Source organism: Hydra viridissima, unplaced genomic scaffold, assembly GCF_058129835.1.
Source record: "Hydra viridissima isolate aposymbiotic clone 2 unplaced genomic scaffold, HvirCarnegie_v1 scaffold_2, whole genome shotgun sequence".
In the NCBI taxonomy this organism is placed as follows: domain Eukaryota; kingdom Metazoa; phylum Cnidaria; class Hydrozoa; order Anthoathecata; family Hydridae; genus Hydra; species Hydra viridissima.
The window spans coordinates 479,367-495,536 of NW_028324301.1; the positions used below are offsets into that span (position 1 = coordinate 479,367).

The 16,170-nt window shown below is 28.0% G+C and overlaps 2 protein-coding genes and 1 pseudogene across 5 annotated transcripts; all 3 read left to right on the forward strand.

The window, feature by feature from the left end:
• Positions 1-2,585: 2,585 nt before the first annotated feature.
• LOC149891446 (uncharacterized) lies at positions 2,586-5,288 on the forward strand (annotated as a pseudogene). The gene is made up of 2 exons (XR_016449624.1): positions 2,586-2,636; positions 3,148-5,288. The product of XR_016449624.1 is annotated as an uncharacterized LOC149891446 (transcript).
• A 119-nt stretch (positions 5,289-5,407) lies between these two features.
• Positions 5,408-8,149, forward strand: LOC149891447 (uncharacterized). 2 transcript variants are annotated; one of them, XM_090077843.1, is made up of 3 exons: positions 5,408-5,851; positions 6,425-6,536; positions 8,074-8,149. In XM_090077843.1, the coding sequence occupies exons 1-3, from the start codon at positions 5,548-5,550 to the stop codon at positions 8,081-8,083; spliced, it is 426 nt and encodes a 141-aa protein (XP_089933969.1). In that variant the 5' UTR covers positions 5,408-5,547; the 3' UTR covers positions 8,084-8,149. The 2 variants fall into 2 exon arrangements, with proteins under 2 accessions (XP_089933969.1, XP_089933968.1); XM_090077842.1 differs by lacking the exon at positions 8,074-8,149 and adding an exon at positions 6,640-6,768.
• Positions 8,150-11,385: 3,236 nt separating this feature from the next.
• LOC149891448 (uncharacterized) lies at positions 11,386-14,018 on the forward strand. Of its 2 annotated transcripts, none has more exons than XM_090077838.1 (2): positions 11,386-11,566; positions 13,090-14,018. In XM_090077838.1, the coding sequence occupies exon 2, from the start codon at positions 13,092-13,094 to the stop codon at positions 13,899-13,901; it is 810 nt and encodes a 269-aa protein (XP_089933964.1). In that variant the 5' UTR covers positions 11,386-11,566; positions 13,090-13,091; the 3' UTR covers positions 13,902-14,018. The 2 variants fall into 2 exon arrangements, with proteins under 2 accessions (XP_089933964.1, XP_089933965.1); XM_090077839.1 differs by having other exon boundaries at positions 11,408-11,573.
• The last annotated feature ends 2,152 nt before the right edge of the window (positions 14,019-16,170 follow it).

Consider the following 16,170-nt stretch of genomic DNA (forward strand, 5'->3'; position numbering starts at 1 on the left):
CATATAATACACATCCTGTACAATAATAGTTAACACATCCTTAAACAATAATTTAATTTAATTAGGGGGAGGGGATGGTCTGTCTGCACAGCTACAATTTAAAATAGAAGTCTTTAAATTTGATTGCATATTTTGTGTTTTACCCCATATAATATACACATCTAACTTAAATAATGGATTTGATAACTTAAATAATATATTTATATATATTTAGAATCTTCAAAAGATAAAAATGTCAGATGCTGCAGAGAAACCAGATGTTAATGAAGTCGCCACTTTTGACAAAAGTAAACTGAAAAAAACAGAAACCCTTGAAAAAAATTCATTACCAACTAAAGAAAGTGAGTCTTTAATTGTAACTATTTACTAACTTAAAATGAAAATCTTATGATTCCAGTAAATAAATTTTTTAATCATAATTAAGTTGCTCTTTTTTCTATTTTTAGCCATTGAACAAGAAAAGACAGCATGAAAATAATTGTAAACTGTAGCTATTATTGTAAAATATCTTCCTTGGTATAAAAAGAAATTATTTGCAAATCTTCAGCACTCTGTATTGTTAATTTAAAATTATTTCCTCTATAGAAATAAAGTATTAAGAAATTTGCATAAAAATATCGTTCTTGTAGTTCGTAAGAGTTTTTAAGAATACTCGTTAATTGAACACCTGTTGTATTGTTCTTGTAAATGGCATTATTATCAGTTCAAAAAAGAATTTTTAAAACACTTTTTTTTAATAAGAAACCAAGCAAATGGGTTTATACTAGAAAGTTTCTTAAGAGTTTCTTAAGTTTTAGATTATTAAAAGAGGAAAGGTAAAGAAGATCAATTTGAAAACATGTTAACAATTAAGATAATTTTTTACAGTTAGTCAAACTAAAATTATTTGAATTCCATCAAATATCATTCAATATAATATAATTAGGGAAATATTCTTAGAACTCATAACATAGTAAGTTTCTTATTGAAAATTAACTTAGTACTAATAGTTTAAGACTTTGGGGCTTCAAGTACTAGTTTCTTATAAACAGGTTTCTTATTAAAAAAAATAAAAGTTTAGCAATATCTCTCTTAAACATTTTTTACATCTAAATGATTCCCAATAACTACCAGAACAAATACGAAAGTCTCGCCTCAAAAATATTGTTAGATTGAGGTGTTCATAGTGTTTTTTTAAAACTTTAAAGGAAGACTAAAGGTGTGACCTTAAATCTACTGTCAAAAAACTTATGAAAAAGATGTTTTTAGTAGAGAAGTGCACAGCATTTAATGTCATCAAATTCCCTTGAAAATTGTTCTGAAAATCTCTTGAGAGCTTCGCATGTTTTTTTTGTTTTCTGAAAAGCAAAACAATGTCGCAGAAAGAATATAGAAAAGTCCTTCAGAAGAGATAATCCAAAGCAGATAAGAAATGAAAACAATTTCGAAAAGATCGCATAAGTAAGATTACTTGTTAATTGTATTGAACGAAAAAATATTTTCCTTAATCCGATCGCTATCTCCATAATGCCTTAAGTCTATTTTAAGTGAAAAAATCAACTTAAAAAATGAACAACAGATGGCCGATAAAAGACATAATTACTACATAAAATGAAAGATTTATTGGTAACTCTTCAGTTAAGCGGCGTTAAATTAATAAATCCTAACGCTTTTTCAAACACAAACGGAGGAGTTTTTATTACAAAATAAAACAAAAGAAAGACGATCCATCTCTTAATTAAGTTAAATTTAAAGTTGCAAATTGATGATAGCTTTTCCAACTTTACAAACTTTAAAAATTTCATAAGAATCAAAGGTAAAAAATTTATTATTATTATTGGGTTAATTTCATTAGCAAAAAAAAAAAAAGAAGTTTCCACTTTTTGTTTACTTTTAATGAACTAAAACAAAACTTGCTTAAGTTTTAACGATGAATTGCGAAGAATGTTACGTGGTAGCCCAAGCGTACCAATCACACCTGTAATTTTTGATAATTTTCACAACTAAAAAATACCGAGAAAACCCTCTCCCAGATAACACCGCAAGTTGGCCCGACGTCGGAATTTTGTAATTGGGCCACTTAACACAATATGGCGTCCTGCCGACGTTGATATCATTACGTCGGGCCAACCAATTAATTAAAACGTCTTACCGACGTTAGGATAACGTCGGGCAACCCAAATTATTTTCACGTCCTGCTAACGTAGATATGATAACATTAAACCAACCAATTCATAACGTTGTATTATTGTGCAAACGTTATCCTACCGACAAAAGTAGGGCGTTTTAAATAGAAAAATTTCCTTTTTTAATTTCAATTTTAGTTATAATTTTTATTTCTTTTAAATAAAAAAAATTATAGCCCTTTAAGGGCTATAATTTTTTTTATGCATATCTATAGATAAGCATCTAGAACTCTCGGACCTAGATATTCATTTAAGGGCTGTACATTTTTTTTTATTAAAAAAAATAAATAAAAAGGATGTATCAAAAATTAAAATGAAAATAAAAAATTATAAACGAATTTTGATTGGTCAGTGAAAACACTGTGCTCACATGCTTCAAATTTATTTCCGCACGTGCGTCTAAAAGTCTGTATTTACGAATAAAAAGAAGGAAAAAAAAGTTTAGAGAACTGAAGAAATGATGACTAGCAAGTATGTTACTTAAGCATTATTTTAAAATATATATTACAACTTTTTCATTTTTGATTAAATCAAGACAAATCATAAAGATTTGAAAGTTTCGTTGCTAATTTGCAACCATTGCTATTTTAAAACTTTAAAAATATGTAAAGATATTTTTAAAGTTTTAAGTTTACAAATGCAAGCTTGCATTTGTTAAATAGTTTTTAACTTTATATTTTTTGAAATCTCTTTAAATTTCTATTGACCTTTTGTTTGTCAACGTTGATGAGTCTTGTTAGTAATCGTTGGTGAGTCTTTTTGGTCAACGTTGTTTAAGGACATTGACCTTACAAGGTTAATAGTTTAATAATTTTTTTAAAAGGTTAGGTTAAGGTTAATAATTTTTTTAAAAATAAATTTGTTTTTATGCTTCATTCTAGTAATAGTTTCATAAAGCCTTTTCTATTGTGGCTTACTGAATAGGATTGATATATATTTCTAACAATGCATCTACAGTGATATTGTTGGATATTGTTATTAGGCCCAAATCATATTCTACCATGAGGCGTCGTATACGAGCCAGAGTTCAAGCACACTTGAAAGACATTCAAACTTCAAGTGCCATAAATGAAGATGATGTTCTAATTCATAATATTTTATCAATTGAGCATTCCAGTAAAACCCTTACTAATAAGTTAATAGATATAAGTAATGATGTCTATTTTAATAAAGAAACTGATTCTTGTGAAGCTTACAAAATTGCAGATGTCTTTAACACAAATCAAGTTCCACATAATAATTTTATGTTGAGTGAAAAAGTTAATAATCAGCCATTCAAATCAAATGACTATGTGTATCTCCAAATGAGTGACAGTGATAGGGTGGAATGGAATTCTGAATCAGATAATTTTCCAGATACTGATGACAGTGATGGTAAGGAAGGACTGGTTGTTGAGCTTGCATGTTGGGCTGTTGATGAAAATATTTCTCACAAGTCAATAAAATCTCTGTTATGTATACTTCAACCACATCATTCTTTTTTGCCACTTGATCCCAGGACTTTATTGTCAACACCAAGATATGTGAGTTATGAACAGTTAAGTAGTGGTGGTATATATCATCATTTCGGTATTGCTTCATGCTTGCAAAAAGTGTTTAAAAGTGAACAAAGTTTTGTCAATCTATCAGAATGTTCTCAATTATCAATGCAATGCAATATTGACGGTTTGCCAATATTTAAAAGTAGTGGTTTACAGCTGTGGCCAATTCTTGGTTTGTTAAAACAACCAAGTTACACAAGTAAGCCTTTTCTAATTGGATTGTATGCTGGATATAACAAACCTTCTAATCTTATTGAATTTTTGAACTCACTTGTAACTGAAGCATCTCAATTGGAAAAGAATGGAATAATACTGAAGAAAAATCTTTATCAATTTCGAATTCATAGTTTTGTGTGCGATGCTCCTGCACGATCATTTTTAAAAAATACAAAGCAGTATAGTGGTTATTATAGCTGTGATCGTTGCATTCAATCAGGAAAACATATTGGAAGAATGACATTTCCAGAAGTAAATAGTCCTCTTCGAACTAATGAAGCATTTAATGATATGTTTTATGAAGATCATTATAAAAATAATATTAAATCACCTCTAACACAGTTGTCAATTGGCATGGTAACCGACTTTGTCTTAGGTTACATGCATCTGGTTTGTTTAGGTGTCATGAGAAAGTTATTACAGTTTTGGGTTAAAGGTCCTTTAAAAACTAGATTATCTGCACAACAAGTCATGAAAATAAGTGAACACCAGAAGTTGTTACGTAGTTCGATACCAAATGAGTTTGCACGTAAACCATTACTTTACTGAACTAGATCATTGGAAGACAACTGAATTTCGTTTGTTTTTGTTGTATACTGGTCCATTAGTTCTTAAATACAATATTCATCCTATTTTGTTCAAACATTTTTTGCTTCTTCATGTAGCTATTTCGTGTCTTGTTAGCAGTAAGCTTTGTCAAAATATGTGCGACTTTGCTCAAAAATTGTTGACAATATTTGTACAACATTCACTGAAATTATATGGACCAGAGTTTGTTACTTACAATGTTCACTGCCTAATTCATTTACCAGATGATGTTCGTCGGTTTGGTGCATTAGATGAAATAAGCGCTTTCCCTTTTGAAAATTACTTACAAAGTCTTAAAAAACTTATAAGAAAACCGTCATTACCACTTGAGCAAGTTATAAGACGAGTTTCAGAAAAAATGCTAATCTCTGTCTCTAAGAAACATACAAAAAAAGATTACCCTATATGTAAATATGAACACAACAACGGTCCAATAATATGGCCTGAGTTGTTTAACGGCATTCAATATAAGAATATTGAACTTCAATCATTTATGTTTTCATCAACACAAAATAATATTTGTGTACTTCTAAATACTTTCAAAGTTGGAATCCTTCAAAACATAATTAAAAAAGATTTTGATGTTTTTATAGCTGTAAAGTTATTTTGCAATGTGAACTCGTTTTATGAATATCCTTTAGACTCAAAAATGTTAAAAATGTTCAAAGTGTCTCAAGTTGAAGATATTATTTCTATATATAGCATAAATGATGTAGTTTCAAAATGTGTGTATTTACCTATCAATGATAGTGAACACCTCATTATTTCTTTTTTATAAAAAAAAATATATTAAATTGACAAATTATTTTTTATAGTATAAATGTACTGGGTGAGAGCGAATTTTTTTTTTTTTTCTCCTTATATACCTTTTCAAGGCCGAAGGGGACCAATACAGTCTTGGAGCCTACTCTTTTTTGGTTGTTGTTGTTAATCATGGTACAACTGACTCTCGGCTATGTACCTCTGAAACATGAACTGTAATGAGCAAGTGCGCTGTGTGGAGAAACTAAGTTGAGCGAAGTACTTCCAGGGATGTGATGGGAGCGAAACTCCGAACCTCTCGTTTACAAAGGGAGCGCTCTTACCACTACCATATGTTTAGATTATATTGTATTGTTAATATGTTTAGATCATATTGTATTGTTCACTTTCTTGAAACCGATGAAGTGGAAATTGCTCCTAAAACGTGGATTAGATGTACTGATGAACTTGATGAACATCTTGAATGTTATTGGCCACCGTACAAATCTCACCAAAGAATTTTAAAAGCTGTCCAAGCATCTATTGGCGTTGAAAATGATGAATGGAAAAGTTACAAAGCAAGAATTTTAAAAAATTATGGTAATTTTTTTGATATTTTAATAAAAATATAATATAAATATATAAAAATTTTGAAAAAAGTTTATAATAATTGTTTAAATACAGTGAACTCCCTATAACTCGGACCTCCAGGGGACCAAGAAATTAGTTCGAGTTTTAATTTAATGAAGAAAATTTTTCACTTTGAATAAGATTTTTTCATTATTTTTCTTCTAAAGTTTGAGTTATCGGCAAAATATAAGCCACAGTGACAAATAAAATGATTAGACTTATTTGTGAATGTTCAAGTTATTAGGGGTTTGAGTTATAGAGTGATTTATATGAGAAAGTATTAGTGAGTGTGTAATGGGAGCTGGAAAGTACTTTGAGTTATCCAGGGTTTGAGATATCGGGAGTATCTCAAACCCAATCAAACCCCAACAAACTTTATTTATAAAAATGTAATACAGAAGTTTGATAGCCATTGAGTGCTTACAAAAATAAATCATGAATTGTCTTTTACTTACCAAATAAATACTTATTGTTTTTAGTGTCTTAGTCATAACTGATGTGTCAGTTAAAATATAGTTATAAACTTAATAAAAATGGGTTTAGATTCATATGAAAGTGCAGAAAAAGATATTACAAAAGCAAAAGAGAAATCTGATTTGGGGACAGATGTTTCAGACATAGATGGAACAATGCAACGTAAATGTAAATGTACAAGGTATGAAAAACTAAGTTATGTTTATTGATTTATTAATTTATCAAAATTATTTGTGGTTCAACATAAGTTTTGTCAGTATCTTTTAGTTGAAATTTCTTTTTAGGAATTCATATTTTCCTTTATCAGACACAAATATAAGCAGTAGTCCGGAAATAAATTTTTGTTTCCAAAAGAATAACTCTCAACAAGCTGAAGCTAAAAAAAATCTCAACTAAAGTTCTACACAAAAAAGACCTAAAAAGTTAACTATTGAATACGAAGACCTTCCTGAGCCCCCTGTTTTTTCAAATTCACACTTGGTTTATAACACTCAAGAATATGAGGCTAGCAAATCAAGTGGTCTGTCAAGCATTTTGTCAACATTATCAAAACCTCATGGAAAATCACATTTAAAAGAATCACCATCGTACTCTGCAGATGGACGACTGCATTTAGCTGCAACACGTACATTTTTAATTTATTTAAATGAACATTTTATTAAATCAGAATAATAGATTACTTATATATCACATTATAGATTACATAATAGATTTTTAGATTAATTTAAAAGATTATACTGAATGTTTCATTACAAATTATTTGTCTCAACGGTTCTAATATTATTTTTTAGCTGTGGAACAGAAACTAATTCTTCTTCTTGAAGAAATTAAAGTGCAAGGAGACGAGCTTAAGGAACAAGGAGAAAAGACCATAAACCTGTTACAGCACCTTGCAAGTACAAATGAGGGAGTTTTGTACGAAGATTACCTTTTCAATTGCCAGCAAAAACTGTTGAACAGTTTAATCTTATTAATGATCAAGCTGAAGAAAGCGACATTAAAGGGAGACTGGTAAACTCTATGTATTAATGAACTTATTTTAATTAATTTAGTTAATTAAAATAGTTTTATTTTAATTAATTTTAATTTTTGGTTACAATCCTTAATAAAAATGTACATTTTTATTAAGGATTGTAAGCAAAAATTAAAATTAATTAAAATAAAACTATTTTAATTAATAAAGGATATAAGGTAATTTTATAACGTTTCATTAAGGAAATTTGTTTTCAAAAGTATTATGATAACTAAAATTACCTTATATCCTTTAAATACCTCATTTCTTTGTATTACTTTATATAGACAAGATTTCTTGGATTGGTTGGTGGGCTCACTGTTAAGTCAACTACCAGAGCAGTGTTATCTCGTCTATTGATCACAGATGTTGCAAAGTTATGCAATTGGAAAGGAAAAGGAAATAAGATTGCATTCAGCAAAATGGAACTTTATGCAGTTGTTTGTGGTTAAATTACTTGTTTTATATTTGTAATATATAAAATATATTTGTGGTAAAATTACTTAATTTATATTAAATTATTTAGCACACACACACACACATCTATCTATCTATCTATCTATATATATATATATATATATATATATATATATATATATATATATATATATATATATATATATATATATATATATATATATATATATATATATATATATATATATATATATATGTATGTATATATATATTGTTGTTTTATATTAAGATGCAGTTAGAAGAAATCCAGCAACAAGTGGAGCAACAGATAACGAGATAGGTATTGTTTGTCGGGACTGGTTTAAGCATGCAAGTGATCGAGATGGAGGAAGACAACGACGTGCAAATCATGCGAATCAACGCTAATTGTAATACAAAGCGTATATAATATGTATAAATAAAAGTTTTATGTTTTTTAGTTGTCATTTTTTTCGTTACTTTTTTTTAACTATTTGATAAAATTGTTGATATGTCATTTAAACAATTTATTGCATATATGCCCAATAATCGATAATAAATTTTGTAAACGTTAGACATGTTTTAATAATAAATTTTGTAAACGTTATGACATAATTTTTAAAATTAATTGTGAACTTTTGATATATCAATTAGTTGATAAACAATCAATCAATAAAGACTAATTAATTAACATCTAAATTTTGTATACAAAATTAAGCTGTATTTTTTTATTTGTCGCGTATTCAGTAAAAATTGAGCGGTTACGTATTCACGCGATGTCGGGCAAAACTGTTCTTTGCTAACGTCGCGTGCAAATACAGCAACGTCGGCAAGCTAGCATTTTCTGTATGTTGGGCCGATTAGGTAGGGCCGATGTGGGACCGGCGATCAAATCGCAGACACGCCGACGTCTTAAACCGACGTAGGGCCGACCATAACAAAGACGTCTAAAAGACGTCGGGCGGACGTCCTTGTGTTATCTGGGCTGGTGGTAGGGTTGACAATATGGTCTAGATACCGTCATTGAAATCTAATCTCTAAGAAGGAAAGAGAAAATTTTTTTCAAAAATTTGCCCATTTCTTGGTTAAAAATTCAATAAATGACAATGGAATTTTGCATTTCTACAGTATATAATTTTTTTTTTATGCCATTTTTCTATACAAGTATACTTTCATTCGGCAACTTTGGACTTTTTTTTAAGTATTTAGTGATTATTACAATGCAAAATAAGTAAGTTAGCTTTACTTTTGAATCACATAAAATGCATAAAAATAAGCACAAAATACTCAATCTTTTTAGCTCAATACAAAACTAGTTAATCCATGGCAAGTATTTCTGTTTAAAAGTTAATTGTTTGTTTGTTTTTTTTAAATTACATTTCAAAATGGCTCCAGTACGGACGCATGAAGAATGTAGAAAAGCTCTTTGTATCCTTTGTTTAAAGAAAGCAGAATGAGTCCTTACAGGCTCAATAAAACAAAAGTTTTTAGATGTTCTTCAAGTATCAATTGACTTCAATGATGCCAGAGTTCCATCTGGGATCTGCCTCATCTGTAAAATAACTAGAGGAAAAAGCCAGTTAAAAAGCACTTCACCCAACAGTCTTTCTGAAACAAAAAAAAATTAAAGAGTAGAATAAAGTAGAATAAAGTAAAGATGTAAGTATATCTGTAGAATAAAGATGTTCTAATTGTTTTTGGTTCAATTGGTCGGGAGATTCTGCAAACCTGTAACAAATCATCTTTTCATCAAAATTTATTAAAAATTGCAAGTAGAGACCAGCTTGTAGCTGGTGCTATTGAAAAAAAATCTTATCATCAAAAAGTACCATTCGCCCTCAAACAATCCACTGTTCATCAAAGTTGAACCAACACCTTGTTTAAGTACAAGCAAATAGCATAAATTCTAAAATCAAAATGAAGAAACTTACATCAATATAAACAATTTGGTAACGTTTTTGAGTAGAAAAGGGTATGGTTTATTTAAATGGGTCTCAAAAATGAAACATACTTCTCAACTTTTTACTATGGTGGTCAATATAAAGGTAAAAAAAACTTTGAAAAATATTGAAAATCTCCAACGATCTGTTGAAAAACATTTTGCTTTTGAAGCGATGAAGGTCATTAATTTAATACGAAAATTCAACTGTGTAGTTAAATCTTGCTTTGGCAATCAACTCGACGTGAACTATTACTCTAAAATTCAAGATTTCAAAAGCTCATTTTTTGCAACAGGAGCATTACACCTTTAAAGTTCATTCAGTTTTTTACCATTCATCATTTCATTAACAGAAGACAAACCTCACATGGAATTTTCACTAAGCAGGCAACAGATGCACTTCATCATTAATTTAAATTGTGTTTGCAACGGTACTAACATCCATTAAACCATCTTCTGTTTAGACAAAAGCTAAAAATTTCCATAGTAGACTGCTAGTCCGTACATATTTATGATTGGATGAAAATTCACTTACTTATGATTGGATGAAAATTCACTTACTTATGATTGGATGAAAATTCACTTACTTATGATTGGATGAATATTCGCTTATTGCAGAGTTTACTTTTTTTGCTATTGCCACAAATTTTAATATCATTAACTTAATTTCCCTTTAGAAAGCCACTTTGAGTTAAGAATGAAGTTAAAAAATACAGGTGTACAACAGTTATAGTGGAAGCACGAAAAATCCTGGGTCATGAAGACGTAATTACAAGAAAAACTGGAATTTTTATGATTTATGCAATATTCTAAGAGAACCAATGGCTGTTCTTAAGTGGCTTTCAAAAAAAAGATACTTATTAAGAACAATTTGGGTTAATTTCTGCCGAGATGTCTGTGAGGCTGAAACGAAGAAAATTCGAAAATAATTGGTGGAATTAATGTCAATGGTATATCCATCGTCGTTAAAATCGATGAATCTAAATTTTTTCATATAAATTATCACTGTGGACGGCGTCCTGGTCACTTGGTTTTCTAAGGAAAAAGAAGGAAATTCCCGTGGGTGTTTTTTTTTATGTGAAGTTCCGGATCATACTCATTCTGGAACATATTTTGCCTCATATTGTTTCTGATGGGTGAACTTCATATATCAGAATTTAGAATATTCATAACGGTATATACTGCCACGAAATCATCATCCCTCATCAACATTTTGTGTGTCCTTTAAAAAGTGAATTCATACTCAAAATGTTTAGAAAATGTGGATGCGACTCAAACGTAAACTAAGACAAGAATTCGGCACTTCAGAGGCTCTTTTTCAATAACATCTGCATGAATTCCTTTGGCGCCAAAGATGTACAAATAACAGTTCGCTGTTATAAGATTATTTTTCTTGTTTAATCACCAGTATCTTATTTAAATACAATATTTTTGCCATTCTCTTACAGAATACACATAATAAATTTTCTTGTAAAACATTCTAGTGTTTTTATTTCTTATTGTGTTTACTTTAAAGGAATATTTAACTAAATTCATTATAAAACATTTAATAAAAAAACTTATAATAATTTTTTCAGCTGTGGGCGAGAGTGATTTATCCAGACGAATTTGCTACAAAAACAAAAAAAGCGTTTTGATGTATTTATTTTACGCTGCTTAACTGAAGGATTACCCATAAATGTTATCATCCCAACAAGATTAGTGCACGTGATTCAGCCTTTTGATTGATTCATACTTTTGAAATTACCAATATGCTATGAAATTTATTCCAAAGATTTGAGTAAGGCTGAAGGACTTTATTTACATCTACATTATCACAGAAAAAGTAAGTGGTATGTCAAAGTGATGAAAATCTATTTTTTTTGATATGATAAATTAGATGAAATTGTATTTCAAAGAAAAATGTCCAAAACCAAACGCTCTCAATGCAAATCATTACTAAAAGAGCGTTTCTCCACTCAATGTATAAGCAAACAGAATTTCATCTTCAAAATGAAATGTTAAGATAATATTTTCTTCAAAATGGTTCAAAATGAAATAAATAGCATTTCATCTTCAGATTCGTAGAAAGCGAAAGAAAGAAAAAAAAAAGAGGAAAATAAAAAAATGACGAAAAATAAAATTTTGCCATATGTTTGATAAGTGATAATAATAATAATAATAATAATAATAATAATAATAATAATAATAATAATAATAATAATAATAATAATAATAATAATAATAATAATAATAATAATAATAATAATAATAATAATAATAATAATAATAATAATAATAATAACAATAATAATAATAAAAATAACAATAATAATAATAATAGTAATAATAATAATAGTAATAACAATAATAATAATAATAATAATAATAATAATAATAATAGTAATAATAATAATAATAATAATAATAATAATAATAATAATAATAATAATAATAATAATAATAATAATAATAATAATAATAATAATAATAATAATAATAATAATAGTAATAATAATAACAATAATAATAATAAAAATAACAATAATAATAATAATAGTAATAATAATAATAATAATAATAACAATAATAATAACAATAATAATAATAATAATAACAAAAATGCAATAATAATAATAATAATAATAATAATAATAATAATAATAATAATAATAATAATAATAATAATAATAATAATAATAATAATAATAATAATAATAATAATATTAAATATAATAATAATAATAATAATAATAATAATTATTATTATTATTATTATTATTATTATTATTATTATTATTATTATTATTATTATTGTTATTATTATTATTATTATTATTATTATTATTATTATTATTATTATTATTATTATTATTATTATTATTATTATTATTATTATTATCTGTATATAAAAAAAATGAAACTGTGTGAGTTTTTTATCAGGGTTTTTGTAAATGAACTTCGTAACGTTGTCTTGAAAAAGATCGAGTAGGGTCTTGATGAAGATACTACATGGAAAAGGTCTTGATAAACGTAGTAGGCCCAGGAAAAAGATTGTTTAAAAAAATATAAAAACAAGATAAATTAGATTTGATATGGACATCAATTTAAATAACACATATGCTTTAATAGGTACAAATTTAAGCGGACAAAAAACCATCAAAAAAAGGTGAGTGAGACAAACAGTACTTTACATAATGCTAAAAATCTTTTGTTTATCTGTTTTTTCTTGTTCCGTAAAAACGACTTTTTCTATTGAAACCGAAGTTTTTTAAACATTTAAAGCACAATAACCATTGAAAGTACTGAACTTCACAACAAAAACAACAAAAAAACGTCAAGAAAACTTTTCTATATTTTTTTTTTCAGGAATGGCAAACAAGGGCCCTTATATCTTATACAATGAGAAACTTGGAAAGTTAGATCTCTATGTTAAATCGAGTAAAACGTGGAAACAATACTATTTCCCAAGAGAAAAGAAGAAACTTGAATGTCAAATTGTTGACGAAATGGTGAAAAGTGGTGCATCTATTTCAGAAGTTCAAAAGTTTTACAAACAATGTGTCAAAAATTCCACTCTATGGAAATCATATAGTAGTGAAAAATCGCAAGATTGTTCGTTTCAAAAAGCGCCTGAAAATAAGCATCCGAAAAAAGCTCCTGAAAATGGAAAGGAAGATAAAAATCTTGGTCCAGATGCCCCTGAAAAAAAAAAGAATAATGTTGTGATCAGCAAAATTGAGATAAAAGATGAACCTATAGAGATATCTTCAGAGGACATAAGTATTAAAAGTACAAAACTCAATGAAGCAGACCCAGATAGTGATCTAGATCTTGACGAACTCGGCGGAAAGCAATATCATCACGTCGCTATCCTTCAATGTAAATCTTCCAGACTCATCAACACACTTTTTTACGATCACAAAGAAAGGATTTTGATAATCACCTTTCGTGAACCTAAAAAATGCTCAGAAGCTTACAAAGCTCCTGCATCATTTTTTGACGATTTTGTTAAATCTTCCTCAAAAGCGCAATTTTATAATACTCACTTTGAGGATCCAACTAAAAAGAAGTCAAAATTAGAAAAGAAAGGAGTTTTCTCAATTCACAAGGAGAAACAGATTTTCTCCGAAAGTCTTAAAATATACCAAGCTCTAATAAGTCCATTGAAAAATAAGTAGATTGGTAACTAACTGGTAACTGTTTAAAAAAAAACCTTTCAAAAAAATTTTTTTGAAGAAATTTATAAATAGAATATTTATTTTATGGAGATTAAATAAGAATACTACTACATTGTAGCTAACTACTACACATACGTCAAGTGCACAACTTTTTATGAACGTGTATGTATATATATATATATATATATATATATATATATATATATATATATATATATATATATATATATATATATATATATATATATATATATATGTGGCGGATTTACCATATGCGAGGCCACAGACAAGTTTTCTATTATATTAGTTGAGTTTTTAATTCTTGTGTTCTATTGTGTTTTGGATATTTATTGACGCACATAGGTTTTATATTTATTAACGCACATAGGTTTTAAATGTACATTAAGTATTTTTTTTATTTTGGATGAAGATGCACTAATAAGACTACTCAAAATGTTATACCATTTATTTTTTTCGCAGATTTTAGGAGGATTGATTACATTGAGTTAAAACTTAACCTTTCTGACTTTTAAAGACGCAAACTCATCAATTAAATTAGTACAGTCCAAGGACCGACTTATTTTATTTTCAATGGAAATTAAAGCTAATGCAGATAAGCGGTCTTGACCCATAGTGGAACGTAAATAGTTTTTTATGAGTTTTAATTTGGAAAATGACCTCTCTGCGCTTGCCACTAAAATAGGGGAAGTTAGTAAAATTCGTAGGACAATAAATAAATTTGGAAAAATTTCGATTAAAGAATTTGCCGTAATATACTTCAAAATTTCCAGTGCATCTTTCGATTCCGCCGAAGCTTCCATTCTTAAAAATGTATTTATTTCCGAGTATAACTCTTCATGGTTCACGTCCGATTCTTCTGTACTAGGATTTCTCACTGATATTTCTAAATTTTTACAATCATTCAACAATTCATTTGCATCTAAACTTCGCATTTTTTCGGTACGGGTTAAAAAACCTAATATTTTGATTCTTCTGTACTAGGATTTCTCAGTGATATTTCTAAAAATATAAAAGCCACAACAATAATAAGGGAAGTGCCAGTCGTAAATCAAAGAACCCAAGATGGCTTTAACAGCAATGCAAGGAGAGTCTCCAACTTTAGACTTCACCAACTCACCAAGGATATTCACCAAGGATATGAAGGCTGATAAAATTTTTTTATATTACTTGTACTAAGAAAAAAAAATGCGAGGCCACCGGCAAATGCCTGCTTTGCCTGTGCTTAAAACCGCCGCTGATATATATATATATATATATCGATGGCTCCGCGCAAAATCGGACTATCTGCAATCTCCGCGGAAAACAAATTTGGCATATCTGCAATCTCCGCCAAAAACAAAATTGGCATATGGGTAATTCCGTGTCAAAACAACAACAAAATTTCAAAAAAATAACCCACTATCTCTAAATGACTTAATTCTTTCAACAAAGATACTTAACTAGGCTAAAAAGAATTCCACAAAGTTGTTTTAAACAAATCGGAATATTTTAAAAGTTATGCTCGTTTAAAATTCAAAACTTTGTAACATTTTTACTTATCATGCGCCCCTAGCAACGTCCTTAGTAACAAGAAAATGTCAATACATACGTTGTTACCTTAACTATATTATTTCATAATTTGAAATTTTCCACATATTATTAGATGCTAAACCATAAAATTATACTAAGAAATAATAATTTTTTATATTTATTAATAAATCAAAAAGAGTAAACTGGCATTTTTAATAAAATTTAAAAGTAAACAGGCTTACTATAAGAGGAATTACAGAAAAGGTTATGATCTATATATTTCCAAACTTCATATTCTTAAAGTATATATAAATACCTAAAAAAAAAAAAAAAAAATTGAGTTGTTTTTCGACTCACTAATCTAAAAAATTTAATTTTTATTTTTGATTGAAAGAATATTGAGAATGAGACAGAAAATTGATAGGTATTTATGTTTAGGCACAACCAGAAAGTAAGAGTTCTTACTTATGTGTAAAACTACAATATGCATATGTAATAAACTCAATTAAAAATACTTAAATATTAAAAACAGGCATTTTCACTCAGAGCTAGTCAAAAATAAGAGGTATTTTCACTTAGGTATAAAAATGCAATATTCATGACATACATGTCTATGAATAGTATTCATGTCCGTAAATAAACTCAATTTTAAATATCAAAACACATTAATTCTTTGAATTCCATGTTTTTATGAATTGACAAATTTATATTCAAATCAGTGAACTTCTTCACATATTCC